Below are 16,379 nucleotides of genomic sequence, written 5' to 3' on the forward strand. Positions count from 1 at the left end.
GGTTACCACACAGCTCAAAGAACCTCCAGTTACAGAAAACCTCCATTTTTTGAAACCCTTTTTCCTTCCAATATATGACTGAACTGTAGTGTGTATTATATACATAACTACTTCTTATCATTCTGTTTAAAACCACATATTTAACACCTTTATCTCAGGTCGCTTTGCTGACTAACAAACCATGGGCATAAAACATAGATTAATATATTTTTAAGGTCAGAAGGAACCATTATATTCTAGTCTGACTGCTAACACATGACACAGTTCATAGAATTTTACCCAGTAGTTCCTGCATAACCCAATAACTTCTGGTTGAGCTATGGCATATGTTTTAGAAAGATATCAAATCTTGATTTAAAGAATCCACATGATTGAGAATCCATCACATACTTTGGTAAATTAATTAGTCTTCTTGTTAAAATGTGTACCTTATTTCCTGTTAGAATTAATCAGCCTTCAACTTCCAGCCATTGGATCTTCTTATACTTTTTAACTGCTAGATAAAGAACCCTCTACTATCAGAAATCTCTACCCCAAGTAGATACTGTGATCAAATCACCTCTTAATCTTCTCTTGGATAAAATGAGTAGATTGAACTCTAAGTGTCTCATTGTAAAACTGGTTTTTCCAGACCTTGAATCATTCTTGCACTTTTTTTCTGAACCATTTCCAATTTGTCAATGCCTATTATCAGTTGGTAGAAGAAGCAAGATTTAAACAAATACTGGCCTAGTTTCCACTCTAGAGCAATTTCTCTTAGGCCAAAGAGACATTTTTGCTTGTGTTCTTTTTGGAGATTTAGTTGTCTGGCGTGTTGAAGTGAGAAGCTGAGAGCCATATGGAATAGTTAGGCTGTTAAAAGATTTAGCAGCAAACCTCTAGCAAAACACAGACAGCATATAGTGATTCTTGATACGTTATAATTTGGCCAAATATGAATGAATTTTTATGGGAAGACTGAAAGGCACCCCTCTACCCACAGGACTTTCTCCATGCCAAATTTCAAGTTCCTTCTGTAAACCATGGAGGGATTAAAGTTCTTCCTACAGAAAAAAATATAATGGAAAGCATCAGGAAACCTTATTAGAGGGATTGGTATAGTTTTCCTTTACACAGAAACTTGAAGGAGCTCTTTATTAATAATCTGACATTGGGAATGAACTTCAAAAGATCTCTTGGAGCATAGTTTTATATATGAGCCAAGTATTATGTATGTGCAAAGTATAATGGTTTAGCTCATTTTCTGAGTGCTCTGGTTGGGACATACAATTCTAGTTATATAACAAAATATTTGGACCAACAAAACTTAGAATCATTGAATCATCGGGTTAGAAGGGACCACACGGGTCACCTACACTAACCCCCTGACAAGATGTAGGATTTGTTGTGTCTAAACTGTCCAAGTTATCCCCCATTCTGTGTTTGTGCATTTGGTTTTTCTTTCCTCAATTGTCTTTGTTGAACTTCATTTTGTTGTCTATACCCTTTTTTTCCAATTTATCAAGATCCCTTTGAATTTTAGTTCTATCCGCCACAGTGTTTGCAACCCCTCCCTAGCTTTGTGTCTATTCCTACACTCAGATTATTACTAAAGATATTAAATAACACCAGACCCAGAACAGATTCCTGTGGAACTCTATTTGAGACCTCCATCCAATCTGGCATAATTCCATTAATAATTACTCTTTGTTTGAAGTTGTTTAACCAATTATGTATCCACTTAATGGTAGTTCTATTGAGACCACATTTCTCCACCTTACTTATGAGAATTTCACGTGGAGACTATGTCAAAAGTCTTGCTAACATTCAGGTATATTATGTCCACATTCTCCCTATCCACCAAATGAGTTACCTTCTCAAAGAAGGAAATCAAGCTGGTTTGTCATGATTTGTTCTTGGTAAATCCATTCTGGCTGCTAGTGATCACCCCTTCATCTTCCAGGTATTTGCAAACTGAATGTTTCATACATTGCTCTAGTAGTTTTCCAGGTATCAAGCTGATTGTTCTATAATTCCCTGACTCCTCCTTTTCCCCCTTTTTAAGATGGGCACTACATTAACCCTTTCCCAGTCTTCCAGAATCTCACCTGTCCTCCATGAGTATACAAATATTATTGTCAGTGGCTCAGAGATTTCTTCAGCTAATTCCTTCAGCACCTTGGGGGTGAATAGCCACAGGCCCAGCTGACTTTAATTCATTCTGATTAGCCAGAAGATCTCTGACATATTCTTTATTTATCCTGATCTGCATCCCTTCCCCTTTATTGTCTATGATGACTTCGCTTGTCATCCAGTCACATGTTATTTTCTGTATGAAGACTGAAGCAAAGTAGGCCTTGAGCAACACTGCCTTCTTATCATCTTCTACTACCAGCTCACCTTCCTCACACCATCCCTGATCATTCTTTTTTTGTCTGACATATTTGTAGAACCCCTTCTTGTTGTTTCTAACATTTCTTGCCATAAAGTGAAGGTGCTACAGTGAAAGTCTTCACTTCTGAAGAAAAAACTGTCTAAAATGAAAGAATGTAGGTGATACATGGGCACAAGAATTTATACTATAGTCCGACCTTTGATATTAAGGGATTTATAATGGAGTCCCCTTATCAGTGTTTTTTGAATAATATGGTCAGAGTTTCACCCATAACTCTGAGCACATATCAATTTGTATTTACACATTTTTATCTACCATTTGTCTTTTTTATTTCCAATCTAGAATCTATATTATAAATATTGGGATAGTGATTATGCTTAAATCATGCAGTGTAGTTGTACCTGTTTCGGTCCCAGGAAAGACAAGTTGGGTGAGGTAATATATTTGATTGGACCAACTTCTTTTGATGAGAGAGACAAGCTTCCAAGCCACAGAGTGCTCTTCTTTAGTGCATTTTGCTGTGATGCTGGGAGTATCTTTCCCAGACCTGAAGAAGAGCTCTGTGTGGCTTGAAAGCTTGTCTCTCTCACCAACAGAATTTGGTCCAATAAAAGATATTGCCTCTCTTGCCTATGTTTAAATCATGTTATCCTGTGGTAAAACCTGTAAAGGGGCTAATCTTCCTCATAGTGTCCCCCAGGAATTGGGTCCATTTGGCAGATGGAATTAACTTCCTCCAGAAAGAACTGTAGGGTCTTGAGACCTTGAAACTCTGCAGATTCACTGGTTTCTGCAGGAGCCAAGGCCATCTACACTGAGGCCATGAGCCTCAGTGCTGGACCTGAGGAATGGCATTCACTGAGATTGTTCCCCCCTTCTCCCCACCTTAAAAAAGTTGGGTTACCTTTCACATTTAGGCATTTAGGAGGAAGATATATCCCTCGCCACTGCCCCAAACTGCCTGCACGCAATACAGGACTGCCCCGTCCTGCCAATATCCACCTGCATCCCAACCAGTCCCTACCACTCATGCCCATGCATTAATCCCAACCCCAAAGAGAATCTTCTACACGGTGCCAGAAAGAGGGTGACAGTTCCACAGAAGCAGCTAACCACAATTCCCATACAATGCAAGGGAGTGCCCCTTCTGAGTTTCGTTATTGGGTGCACAGTTTCGGCCTGTTTGTTACTGTAGGAAGAAATAAGTCTCACTTGGTTGAAGTCATAGATTCAATAAAGTTCTTCCTTTGAACAATCTGGATATCAAATTGTTATGCACATGGATATTTAAGTCAAGTGTGTTAGTCTAAATGTCTTAACCATTCAATAGCTGAGGAAAGGGCACTCTGCAAGTCCTTGAGGGAACCAGGCCGCGCTTGCCAATAGGTGGAGCCTGCAAGTATATGGCCTACATCTTCTAACTGACCACAGTGGCAAAGGGGAGAGTCTTAAAGACTCAAGTTACCGTCATTTGCAGCACATCTGATCACTGTACATTGAAGTGATTGAGTTTTACACACAGGGAGATGGACTGTTGGTCCTGTCACAAGACAGGCATTGTCTATTTTTGATGCTTCTTCTTTGTCACTTAGTATGCTTTCTGGAGGTGACATCAAATTTCTTTAGAAGAAATGTCTTACAGGGATTCCTGGAGCTAAAACAGTGGATGAGTCGATTAAGCACATCTTTAAATAGGGGTAGATATGGCATGTTTTGCACATTAAGGAGCAAATTCCACAAGGTGACTTGTTGCCTGATGTCAAAAGGGGTGATGTTGGACAGGACTGGCAGCCAGGCCAGATTGGTTGGTCTCATGGTACCAGTTATTATCAAAAATAAGATTAGTCAAAAACACTGTTCAGAGAAAAGTGTTCTCTACAAAGATTTTTACATCTTGTTTTCCTTCTGCTATAATTTCCATATAGCTTCATCATTCCTGTGTAAAACTGAAATTCCTGCTTCAGTATTGTATTTCACATGTATGAAATATTTTTATTTTTATTTCAGGAGCCTTTATGATCCCTTTTCTCATTTTGCTTGTCCTGGAAGGTATCCCACTGCTTCATCTTGAGTTTGCCATTGGTCAAAGACTGAGAAAAGGCAGTGTGGGAGTCTGGAGTTCTATCCATCCTACCCTGAAGGGAGTAGGTAAGTCTCAGGAAGCTTACAACTAAACCAAACAGAATGCACAAAAGCCCACATTATTAATTTTGCCATTGAGGCTTTATTGTTTTACTTTGGAGCAGAATGAGGGGATGAATTATGGGTCTCAGGGGATGAATTATGAGTTCAGAGACTAACTTCTACATTGTCCACCTGAATGCAGCCCAGGTTAGTAGTGATCCAAAGCTGTTACCATCTGATAACTATTTGATGTCCCATTCCCAGTGCACAGGAACAGTGGGCACACTTAAAAACTGCACCCTGGTTTTAGAGAGATTACAGGTGACAGGGAATAGCTCTGAGAATGGGGAATATGGCTAGAACAATTTCTCTCTAGAATTGGAATTAACTTTTTTAAGTGTGCCAACAACTTGTGCTGTAGTTATTTTGAGTTATTTGGAGGAGTTCAGTCTCCATGTCTGTCAGTCATAAGTAGTAATTGGTATACAACATTGTATACATTAATAATATGGCTGTCAATTAATCACAGCTAACTCACATGATTAACTCAAAAAAATTAATCACGATTAATCGCACTGTTAAACACTAGAACACAAATTGAAATTTATTAAATATTTGTGGATATTTTCTACATTTTCAAATATATCGATTTCACTTACAACACAGAATATGAAGTGTACAGTGTTCACTTTATATTTTTTATTACAAATATTTGCATTGTAAAAAACAAAAGAAATAGTATTTTTCAATTCACCTAATACAAATACTGTAGTGCAATCTCTTTATTATGAAAGTTGAACTTACAGATATAGAATTATGTACAAAAAAAACTGCATTCAAAAATAAAACAATGTAAATCTTCAGAGTCTACAAGTCCACTCAACCCTACTTCAGCCAATCACTCAGACAAACAAGTTTGGTTAAAATTTGCAGGAGATCATGCTGCCCGCTTCTTATTTGCAATGTCACCTGAAAGTGAGAACAAGCATTCACATGGCACTTTTGTAGCTGGCGTTGCAAGGTATTTAAATGTCAGATATGCTAAACATTCGTATGCCCCTTCATTCTTCGGCCACCATTCCAGAGGACATGCTTCCATGCTGATGATGCTCGATAAAAAAAAAATAAGGAGTTAATTACATTTGAGACTGAACTCCTTGTGGGAGAATTGTTTGTCTCTTGTTCTGTTTTACCTGCATTCTGCCTTTATTTCATGTCATAGCAGTCTTGGATGATGACCCAGCACATGTTGTTATTTTAAGAACACTTTCACTGCAGATTTGACAGAACACAAAGAAGGTACCGTGACAAAGTTCCTCGTCTGCCTTGGTGGGTCCTGCACTGATTGGCGGATTTACTCCACTCAGAGATTCACGGCAGCCCTCAGTTTGGCCACTTTTGCTAGTGGCTCAAACTTGCCATCCACTCAGCTAACCTCATCGTTAGCCAGCATGGGAAAAAGGAAGGAGAACAATTCCTGCAGTCTCTAATGGTCCACCTAATGGGTTGGGGGACAGGCCAGGGACCTTCCCCTCTGGTGGGACCCACAGTCCAGATCAACTCCTTCTGCATCCAATAGGGAGTTGAGGGGATGGGGGGAACCTGGGCCTGCCCTCTAATCTGGGTTCCAGCCCAGGGCCCTGTGGATTGCAGCTGTCTACAGTGTTTCTTGTAACACCTTTGTGACAGCTACAACTCCATGGGCTACTTCCCCATGGCCTCCTCTCAACACCTTCTTTATCCTCACCACAGGACCCTCCGCCTGGTGTCTGATAATGCTTGTACTCCTCAGTCCTCCAGCAGTATGCCTTCTCACTCTCAGCTCCTTGTGCCCTCTTGCTCCCAGCTCCTCATACGCACCTTACTAACTGAAGTGAGGTCCTTTTTAAAACCAGGTGGCCTGATTAGCCTGCCTGTCCTAATTGATTCTGGTAGCTTCTTAAATGGCTCCAGGTGTCCTAATTAGCCTGCCTTAATTGGTTCCAGCAACTTCAATATTTTCTTGTTTGTTTGAAATAATGAATCATAGAATATCAGGGTTAGAAGGGACCTCAGGAGGACATCTAGTCCAACCCCCTGCTCAAAGCAGGACCAATCCCCAATTTTTGCCCCAGATCCCTAAATGGCCCCCTCAAGGTTTGAATTTACAACCCTGGATTTAGCAGGCCACTGCTCAAACCACTGAGCTATCCCTCCCCCCCTGAAAAGGAAAGCAATCTGCTTTCAACAGATATATCTTGGTAAACTTCCTGCAAGAGACATCCTCTAAATAGTGCAGTCAAAGAGCATTAAAATATAGGGCCTAATTCTCACTGAGAAATATTCTGGATGTCTTCAGAGAGTTCCCCACTTTTTTAAATCAAAAGGCTACATTGTGACTTGGACCATGCACAGTTTAAGGGATGGTAAGATCTCTGTGCATGCTACTGGGCACTTCAATCTGGGTGTACAAGAGTACTGCACTCCTGCTTCTCAGATAAGCCAGTGCAGGGCTATCATAATTTGCTGTTAGGCTATACTGGCAGCAAATTTCTACATCCCAGAAAGGTATCTGTTATGCACAGTGACTCCTTGGCTGGTGTAGCTTATGCACCACCCATTGCTCAGGACTGTGGCTAAATAGTCTAGCTAACCTGCCATGAACAAAATGACTGCAAATAAATGCAAACCTTCTACAACAATCTGAAGATTTAGGGACATATGTTACTTTTTATGAGTGCATTAGTATGCTCATTTCTCACTAGTAGTGCGTGTTTACAGTGAGATACAATCCACAGGTAAATCTTCACACTTTATAGATGGTGACTTTTTACATAATGAATAACTTTGTAATGATATTCCCAGCTTCAAGGCTGGATAATAAATACAGAGAAGCTTTTTATCTGTAGGTAACTGGTTTGAATCTAGCCCAGGTCAGTAGTGATCTCTAATCACTAGTCACTAATTACTATCTGGCAGCTATCTGATGACCTAGTAATTCTGTGGAGTCAACCTGGATACTAGTGGACCCACAAAAAACACTGTTATAGTTGGACTATTCTGCACCCATGCTGGTAGTCTCACCAGAAGCCAAAGATTGAATTCGTGGAGTTAGAATTATTCATTCAGCCCAGAAATTGTAAAAAATGTTGATAACGCACATTGGTGAAGAAGCTTGTACTACTGCTGTTATCCATGCTGTACCTATTCTCCAGGAAGAGGTTTCTAGTTCTCAGGGCTGTCAGTATGGGACACATCACAGTCACTAAAGTCACTTCAATATCATATCTTTAATTTTTGTAAAAACTCATTTCTTTCTGCTGTCAGTACAGCTAAGTGGAGTACAAAATTTTCCTTCTAAACTACTGCAGAGATACATTTCTGCTAATGGGAGTTGCATGCTCACCAAGGGAAGAATGTATTCTAAAGCAGCATATGCCCAGCATGCGTTACACACTGGATCTTGACATTCCAATGGATAGTAACAAAAATCAGTTTAGTTTAGTTACTTAAAATATTTGTTTTATATAAAAAGTAATGAGTTCAGACCCTGTTAAAAGTTATGATTTTATTTTAAAAATTTGTATAATTTCCTTAATGCCAAATGATTCTCTTACTTTAGTTTGAAGTCAGGGAGCCCACTTGTGGAGTAAGGTATTAGTCAAAGTGAGTAAGATTATCTGAATCTGGCCCTATGTTTTCAATGTGTAGGGCTAGATTTTTGTCTTCAGGCAAAATCTTTAGGCCTGAGCCAGTGGTGGTGCATAAACTGCCTTGCTCCGGGAGTAGCTTCAGGAAGTATTGTGACTCAGAGACATACCTGGGATTTTTTCTCTCCTGTTTCCTCCTTGCTCCTGCGGGGGAAGGGGGTGTGTAGAAAAATTAATGCTATCCTGTGTACCATCATTAAATTTCTACCCCATCCTGCTGTAGTAGGAAGAGAGCCTGAGACATAAACCCTTGTATTAAAGGCCTGGTATGAGGCAGGATCTGCTCACAGAATCTAGCAAGAACAGGGCGAATATTGCAGAAATGCACATTCTTAAGAAGTACTAAGCACAGAGTATTCACGCAAACACATCCTGATATCAAGGATGATACAAAAACATTCCCCAAGGATAACAGGGACACACTGACCCCTCCTAAAAGATAAGGTCAGGATGACAATACATAATAGAGATATTTTGATCGAACCAACATGTACAAGGTGGTTACTAGGCAAATCGGGACATTAACTAACTATGTCAAAGGGAGAGTACTAACTTGTTTGTATCAGGGTATAAAGATGTATCTCAGAGGGACTATCTTTGTCTGGCCTAGGGATGAATGGAAAGTCCCACCATTCACTGAGCTGGTCCATTGTTAAGGGCATACATTTATTAGTGGTTCAGTAGAATCTGTACCATGCTTTGTTGACAATAAACCTGGCTGGCTGCTTTTGTCTCTTACCATATCTTGTGGTCATTGGGCGGTTCGCTCGAGGTCTGCCATGCCAGCTGTCTGCGCAGGGCTGGGGCAGCACACAGAGGGAACACATATACGCAGCCAAACATCTATCAACATCTAACCACATCAGCATTGGCTCAGCTACTCTTACCAGCAAGGTGGGGGTCAGAACCCAGGCTCCAACCACTCTGTCCATTTCCCACCTAGTCACTGCCTACCTACTCTAGAGCAGAAATAACTTTGCTTACTACTACTCACCTATACCCAAGGTCCAGATGGCTCAAGTGGGAGTGTGAGCTGGGGGTTACTCCCCTGAATGGGTATATAGTCTGAATCACAATCTACTCCTTAATTATCTTTGGGTATAAAGAGGGTTATACAAGTGTTTGGTGAAAATGCAACATACGTTGCTGTCATTTTTTAGTGTTTGTTGTTACGTGCAGAGTTGGTAGCTTTCATGCCAGGTGTCTGCATCAGACTGAATTTTTTTTTGGAAAGTTTCAGCTATAATGGTCAGCTCTCTCACAGAATGAGTGTTGGGAAAAAGATATAATTTTGATCTCAGAAATCATAATGAAATGATTTTAAGAAGTCCCACTGTCCCCATGATTTTCCCTAGAAACGCTCCTCTCAGCTGGCATCAATCACCAGAACTGAGATCAGGGAGACTCACTCTTTCCTGTGATCTCAGTGCTCTCCCTGCTGATGCCAGCAGTGTGAAGGAGGAGAAGTATATTCTTGAACTCAAATGCAGAGGGGGTGAGGAGCAGAAGGGAAGACAGGGACATAAACAAATAGACTAGGTTGGGAATGGTATTACAGCAGAGGGAGGTAGGAAGGAACTTGGACACAGGAACAGAAGTTTTATAACCATTAGAGCACATGATCCTCCAGAACATGTAATTAAACCCAGGATACCCAAGTCTCAACATTCTTCTGCTGTCTAGCAAATACCTGTAAACCTAAATGAGTATCTCACCTCTCCCCTACTAGCTAGACCGCATAGAGGATAACAGTCTACTTCGGCTAAAAGTTCTCCATTAGGTTGAGTGACAGAAGACTGTGCTGTCTAGCTAAATATCTCAAGCCTGCTGATTACCCATGTGGGATCAAGATGATTAAAAAATAATGGAATTTGTTTTTTGTTTGCTTGCTAGAAAATTACATTTATAAAACCCTAAGTTTATGTTAAAAGAATGTTAAGATTACAAAGTCAAGCATTCAAAAGTTAGGGAATGCCAAATATACAGTTGCCTTTGTAACCCTAATGTAGTTTATATGGAGAGGTTGTATGTATAATATGTGTTACTTTGTGTCTAGAATACAAGAATTGTGCTCATCTATATCCATTAAAAAAAAACTATTAATTTACATTGTCAAGATACAAATTTTCACAGCATTCATATAATTGACTGAGATCAGTCTGGTGGCTTAGTTTTATAATGTCTTATATTTTTGTTGATATATTTTAACATTCCTTTAAAAACGACTAAAAGCTGCATATTATAATCTTTTTTTTTTTTTTAGGTATAGCAGCAATGCTTGTATCCTTCCTGGTGGGTTTATACTATAACACTATCATTGCCTGGGTGATGTGGTATTTCTTCAACTCTTTCCAGGAGCCATTGCCTTGGAGTGACTGCCCACTCAATGCCAACAAAACTGGTACAGATTATGAAACAGGATTTTCATTTGTAAAGCACTTTTTGTCATTAGCAATTAATTCAATAAGAACTTTTTTGTATAAAAATAACATAGCATGCCAACTTTATCAGGGTTGTATGCAGTGTAGTTGCAGACATGTCGGTCCCAGGATATTAGAGAGACAAGGTAGATATGAGGTAATATCTTTTATTGGACCAACTTCTGTTGGTGAGAGGGACAACCTGTGTGTGGCTCGAAAGCTTGTCTCTCTTACCAATAGAAGTTGCTCCAATAAAAGATATTAACTCACTCACCTTGTATCGATAACTTTATCAGGGAGTATTTTGATATTTTAATATTTCAGTTTTGCAGAAAAGTATTCACTATACATTTTGACATTTTAAGTGAAATCTGTGTTCTGGAGTTATTATTCCAGCCTTTAGATGAAATAACTGACACATTGTAACCTCTTTAGAACCCGAGCCACTAGGAGAGAGTTGATACATGTATTTTCCCATATATACGGTATTTGCAAAAGTACAAGATCCAGTGCAAACACTAGTATTCAGGAGCACTTTGGAGATTAGGAAAATGGAGGATTATTGGCACCATAAAAAAAATCTTGGTAGGTTAAAAAAGATAGAGTTCAATAATGCTTTTGTACGCTTCATGGTATGTAAAGATAGAATGTACCCATTTTTCTCACAGTAGCACAATCAAATTTTAAAGTTATAAAGAGCCCCACTCTGTATAAACAAACTCAGAAACATATGAAAATTAATTTAGCATCATCTTTGAAACTTCAGATTTCTGTCACAAGTGAAATTGATAGTTTTCTTTTAACACTGTGTCTGAAATTTTCAAAGATGCCTAGGAGCTTTCAAATGGGAAATGACCATCTAAAACCTTTAGGCAGCTTTGAACATTCCAGTCTGTGGCAGAGAAGAGAACAGATTGGAAATTATTTACCTAAAATATGAGAGGAGGCTGCAACATTTTGTGACATATGAATACATCTCAGTGAGGTGAGACATGTTAGATACAACTTTTCAACTGCACTATTTCAGAAAATAGTAACCACTAATGACAAAATGTATGTGGCACAAGAGCTGCATATTCTGGTAGTCCAGACCAGAATGATATTTAGGTTACACAGTTATAAAAGATCCAATTCTGGGTGTTGATCTCAGAACAGATTGCCTTGAACCAACAACAAATGCTTAAATATTGCCCCACTACATGGAAAGACTAATGGTTGATGAACACTGACCGTGTGTGTATGAAGTATTACAGAGATGGAAGTGCTCCCCACCCCCTTGCAGTCAGGCATGGTGTCGCAGGTGAGCCTCTGTCTCAGTTTCTTCCCATCTGGGTATAAGACCAAGCAGGCCTTTCTAGTATGAATGAGCAACCTCTTCTGATGGTCTCATTTATTGTAACAGAAAAAGGAAAACATAAATGAAAACTTCAGTCAGCTGCTCCACTGGGAACTCTCCACCTCTGGTTTAATCAATCTTATATCTTGCCTTTCTAGCCATGGAGTACTCTCAGGCTGAATTTCCTGTTGGAAGCTTGGGCCTTTCCTGGGTTTTTAGCTGGCTGCCACTCTTTCCCCTTTGTTGAGCAAATCACTGGTAGCTTCCAAGGAGGTTCCACACTCAGTTTGTTCTCCAGGGCTGTTCCTGTCCCTTGCCTATTCCATGGGCCTCTGCTTTCCAGGTAGACATCACTTGGAATAGCTTCCTAACCAGCTCCCTTGAGAAGTCTCTTACCTCAGGGGCTTCCTCTGTCCTGGCTTCTTGACTAAGCCCTCATGAGCTTTTATTAGGCCCAGGTATTTCTTACCTAATTAACTGCTTCCCAGCTACTTGGGCAATTAACTATCTGCAGGTACATCTGGGGTGGGTCACTCTCCTTAGCAGATCCTGTCACAGGTGAAGCTGGGTGCCTTACCCCCACCCCTATAGGGGCCAGCTACCCTGTGATGTATTCCCTCCCCCCTTTTAAAAACTGAACATTGCCCTTCCCAAGGCAAGATTCGGTATTTGCCTATGTCTAAATGGGCTCAACTAGGGTGACCTTATTAAACACATTCTCCAGGACTGAGACATAGGTCACCTAGCAATCATTTCTTCCAGCCAGGGAGGTCCTTCTCATTGACAAGGAAGTCTGCAAATCCTTTAACCATTCTTCTATTCTCATCACCCAAGTATGACAATATTGCAAGTCATGTTCGCCAAAGTCCTACATTGGTTGTGTGGCAAACAAACTCCTCTGTAGTTTCTGGTACATCATAATTCAAAACCAGTTGTACATTTCGTATGGCCAGTCCTCTGATTGCATCAGAGATAATTAACAGCATTAGTCTCTCACCATTGGCAAATCTGAGTCAGGCTGCTTCTTGATCTTCTCAGATACAGCCTTCCAGGATAGATTTTCCAGGTACATCTTTTGGAGTTAATGTTGTCTTACATCTAGCCTAATTCTCCCTTGTAGTTTCTGATTATTACCAATCTAGTCTTTTTTCCTACAGCCTTCAGTAAACAGCTTATGAGAGCCCATTTCTGAGCCTCTTGGACCACATCACTTCATGTGTGGTGTTATCCACTGGATAATCACTTTTACTCTCCTCCCTTGAAGGGTCCCAGTTTACCTTTAAGCTAGACTTCTTTTTAGCTCCACTTTGACTAGGGTTTTGTACTGCTGTTTCCAAAATCTATGTCTCAGTCCTCCCTCTTATACTTCAGCTCCTTTTTGGGGATGACTTTCTTCCTCACCAGCCTAGTAACTTTCCCTTTCAGGTGTTTGAGGCACTGCCTCACCCCATCTGTCCTGTGTTGTCTGACATTTCCTGGGACTCAATCCCCTCTTGAGGGCTGCCTTGTCACCCTCTAGGAGTTCAATTCTCTTACCTTGGGTCTTGATACCATGGGACTGTTGAAGGATTTTTCATGGAGCTCCCTCAGATCCTTCAATAACAACAAGTACTGTCATTCCCTGTCATTTGCTTTTATCATCAGATAGGCTAACTCTTGCTTTCGTTTCATGGCTTGAGACAGGGTACAGTCTCTTGAGGAGTGTATTTCCTTTATTTCCTTCAGCGCTACCCACATTTTGGTCCTGTAATGCACTGAATTGTGCTGTGATCAGAAGGAGACCCCATTGACCTGAAGGCATGGGATGCATTGTCCTAGGGATGTGGGGTTCCATGACCACCACTCCCAAGAGGAGGAGATGGATGGTAGTGGTCAGGGACTCCCTCCTAATGGGGATGGAGTAATCCATCTGCCAACCAGACTCGAGAAGTGTGCTGCTTGCCTGGAGCTAGAATTCAGAATGTGATGGAGTGGCTGCTGAAACTAATCAAGCCCTCGGACCGCTACCCCTTCCTACTTCTTCACGTGGACACCAATGACATTGCCAAGAATGACCTTGAGTGTGTCACTGCAGACTATGTGGCTCTAGGAAGAAGGGTAAAGGAGTTTGAGGCACAAGTCATGTTTTCGTCCATCCTCCCTGTTGAAGGAAAAGGCCCAGGTAGGGAAGTAAATTATGGAAGTAAATATGTGGTTATGCAGGTGGTGTCAGAGAGAGGGCTTTGGATTCTTTGACCATGGGATGTTGTTCCAGGAAGAAGGATTGCTAGGAAGAGATGTGATCCACCTAATGAAGAGAGGGAAGAGCATCTTTGCAAGCAGGCTTGCTAACCTAGTGAGCAGGGCTTTAAATTAGGTTAGCCAGGGGATGGAGACCTAAGCCCTGAGGTAAGTGAGGAAGTAACATACCAGGAGGAAACACAAGGAGGAGGGTGCAACAGGGGAGGCCTCCTGATTCATACTGAGAAATCAGGGCAATCGGGTAGTTATCTTAGGTCCTTGTACACAAGTGCAAGAAGTTAATATTGTTCAATATCTTCATAAATGATCTGGAGGATGGTGTGGATTGCACTCTCAGCACATTTGCGGATGATACTAAACTGGGAGGAGTGGTAGATACGCTGGAGGGGAGGGATAGGATACAGAAGGACCTAGACAAATTGGAGGATTGGGCCAAAAGAAATCTGATGAGGTTCAATAAGGATAAGTGCAGGGTCCTGCACTTAGGACGGAAGAACCCAATGCACAGCTACAGACTAGGGACCGAATGGCTAGGCAGCAGTTCTGCAGAAAAGGACCTAGGGGTGACAGTGGACGAGAAGCTGGTTATGAGTCAGCAGTGTGCCCTTGTTGCCAAGAAGGCCAATGGCATTTTGGGATGTATAAGTAGGGGCATAGCGAGCAGATCGAGGGATGTGATCATTCCCCTCTATTCGACATTGGTGAGGCCTCATCTGGATTACTGTGTCCAGTTTTGGGCCCCACACTACAAGAAGGATGTGGATAAATTGGAGAGAGTCCAGCGAAGGGCAACAAAAATGATTAGGGGTCTGGAACACATGACTTATGAGGAGAGGCTGAGGGAGCTGGGATTGTTTAGCCTGCAGAAGAGAAGAATGAGGGGGGATTTGATAGCTGCTTTCAACTACCTGAAAGGGGGTTCCAAAGAGGATGGCTCTAGACTGTTCTCAATGGTAGCAGATGACAGAACGAGGAGTAATGGTCTCAAGTTGCAGTGGGGGAGGTTTAGATTGGATATTAGGAAAAACTTTTTCACTAAGAGGGTGGTGAAACACTGGAATGCGTTACCTAGGGAGGTGGTAGAATCTCCTTCCTTAGAGGTTTTTAAGGTCAGGCTTGACAAAGCCCTGGCTGGGATGATTTAACTGGGAATTGGTCCTACTTCGAGCAGGGGGTTGGACTAGATGACCTTCTGGGGTCCCTTCCAACCCTGATATTCTATGATTCTATGATTCTATGATAAGTCTGGGAAACAAGCAGGGAGATCTGGAAGTCCTGGCACAGTCAAGGAACTATGATGTGATTGGAATAACAGAGACTTGGTTGGGCAACTCACATGACTGGAGCACTGTTATGGATGGGTATAAATTATTCAGGGAGGACAGGCAGGGGAAGAAAGGTGGAGGAGTAGCACTGTATGTAAGAGAGCAGTATGATTAATCAGAGCTCCAGTATAAAACTGGAGAAAAGCCTGTTGAGAGTCTTTGGGGTAAGTTTAGGGACAGAAGCAACAAGGGTGATGTTGTTGTAGGTGTCAGACCAGGAGGATGAGGTAGATGAGGGTTTCTTCGGATAATTCACAGCAGTTTCTGGATCACAGGCCCTCATTTTCATGGGGGACTTCAATCACCCTGACATCTGCTGAAAGAGCAATACAAGCAGTGCACAGACAATACAGGACATTTTTGGAGAGTGTTGGGGACAACTTCCTGGTGCGAGTGCTGGAGGAACCAACTAGGGGCCATGCTCCTCTTGACCTGCTTCTCACAAACATGGAAGAATTGATTGAGGCATTAGAAGTGGGTGGCAACCTGGGAAGCAGTGACCATGAGATGGTCGAGTTCAGGATCCTGACAAAAGGAAGAAAGGAGAGCAGCAGAATACAGACCCTGGACTTCAGAAAAGCAGACTTTGACTCCCTCAAGGAACTGATGGGCAGGATCCCCTGGGAGGCTAATATGAGGGGGAAAGGAGTTCAGGAGAGCTGGCTGTATTTTAAAGAAGCCTTATTGAGGGTGCAGGAACAAACCATCCTGATGTGCAGAAAGAACAGTAAATATGGCGGGTGACCAGCTTGGCTTAACACCGAAATCTTTGGTGAGTTTAAACACAACAAGGAAGCTTACAAGAAGTAGAAACTTGGACAGATGACTAGGAAGGCATATAAAAATATTGCTCCAGCATGCAGGGGTGTA

The 16,379-nt window shown here is 41.4% G+C and overlaps 1 protein-coding gene across 1 annotated transcript in view; it reads left to right on the forward strand.

The window, feature by feature from the left end:
* Positions 1-16,379, forward strand: part of SLC6A19 (solute carrier family 6 member 19) — an 83,141-nt gene that overhangs the window by 21,307 nt on the left and 45,455 nt on the right. Inside the window, exons 2-3 of the mRNA XM_084621645.1 lie at positions 4,382-4,522; positions 10,451-10,588. Of these exons, the coding sequence (XP_084477771.1) occupies positions 4,382-4,522; positions 10,451-10,588 (279 nt within the window). The remainder of the gene's footprint in view (positions 1-4,381; positions 4,523-10,450; positions 10,589-16,379) is intronic.

The sequence above is a fragment of the Lepidochelys olivacea genome (genome assembly GCF_965140295.1).
Source record: "Lepidochelys olivacea isolate rLepOli2 genome assembly, chromosome: 2".
NCBI classification, from domain to species: Eukaryota; Metazoa; Chordata; order Testudines; family Cheloniidae; genus Lepidochelys; species Lepidochelys olivacea.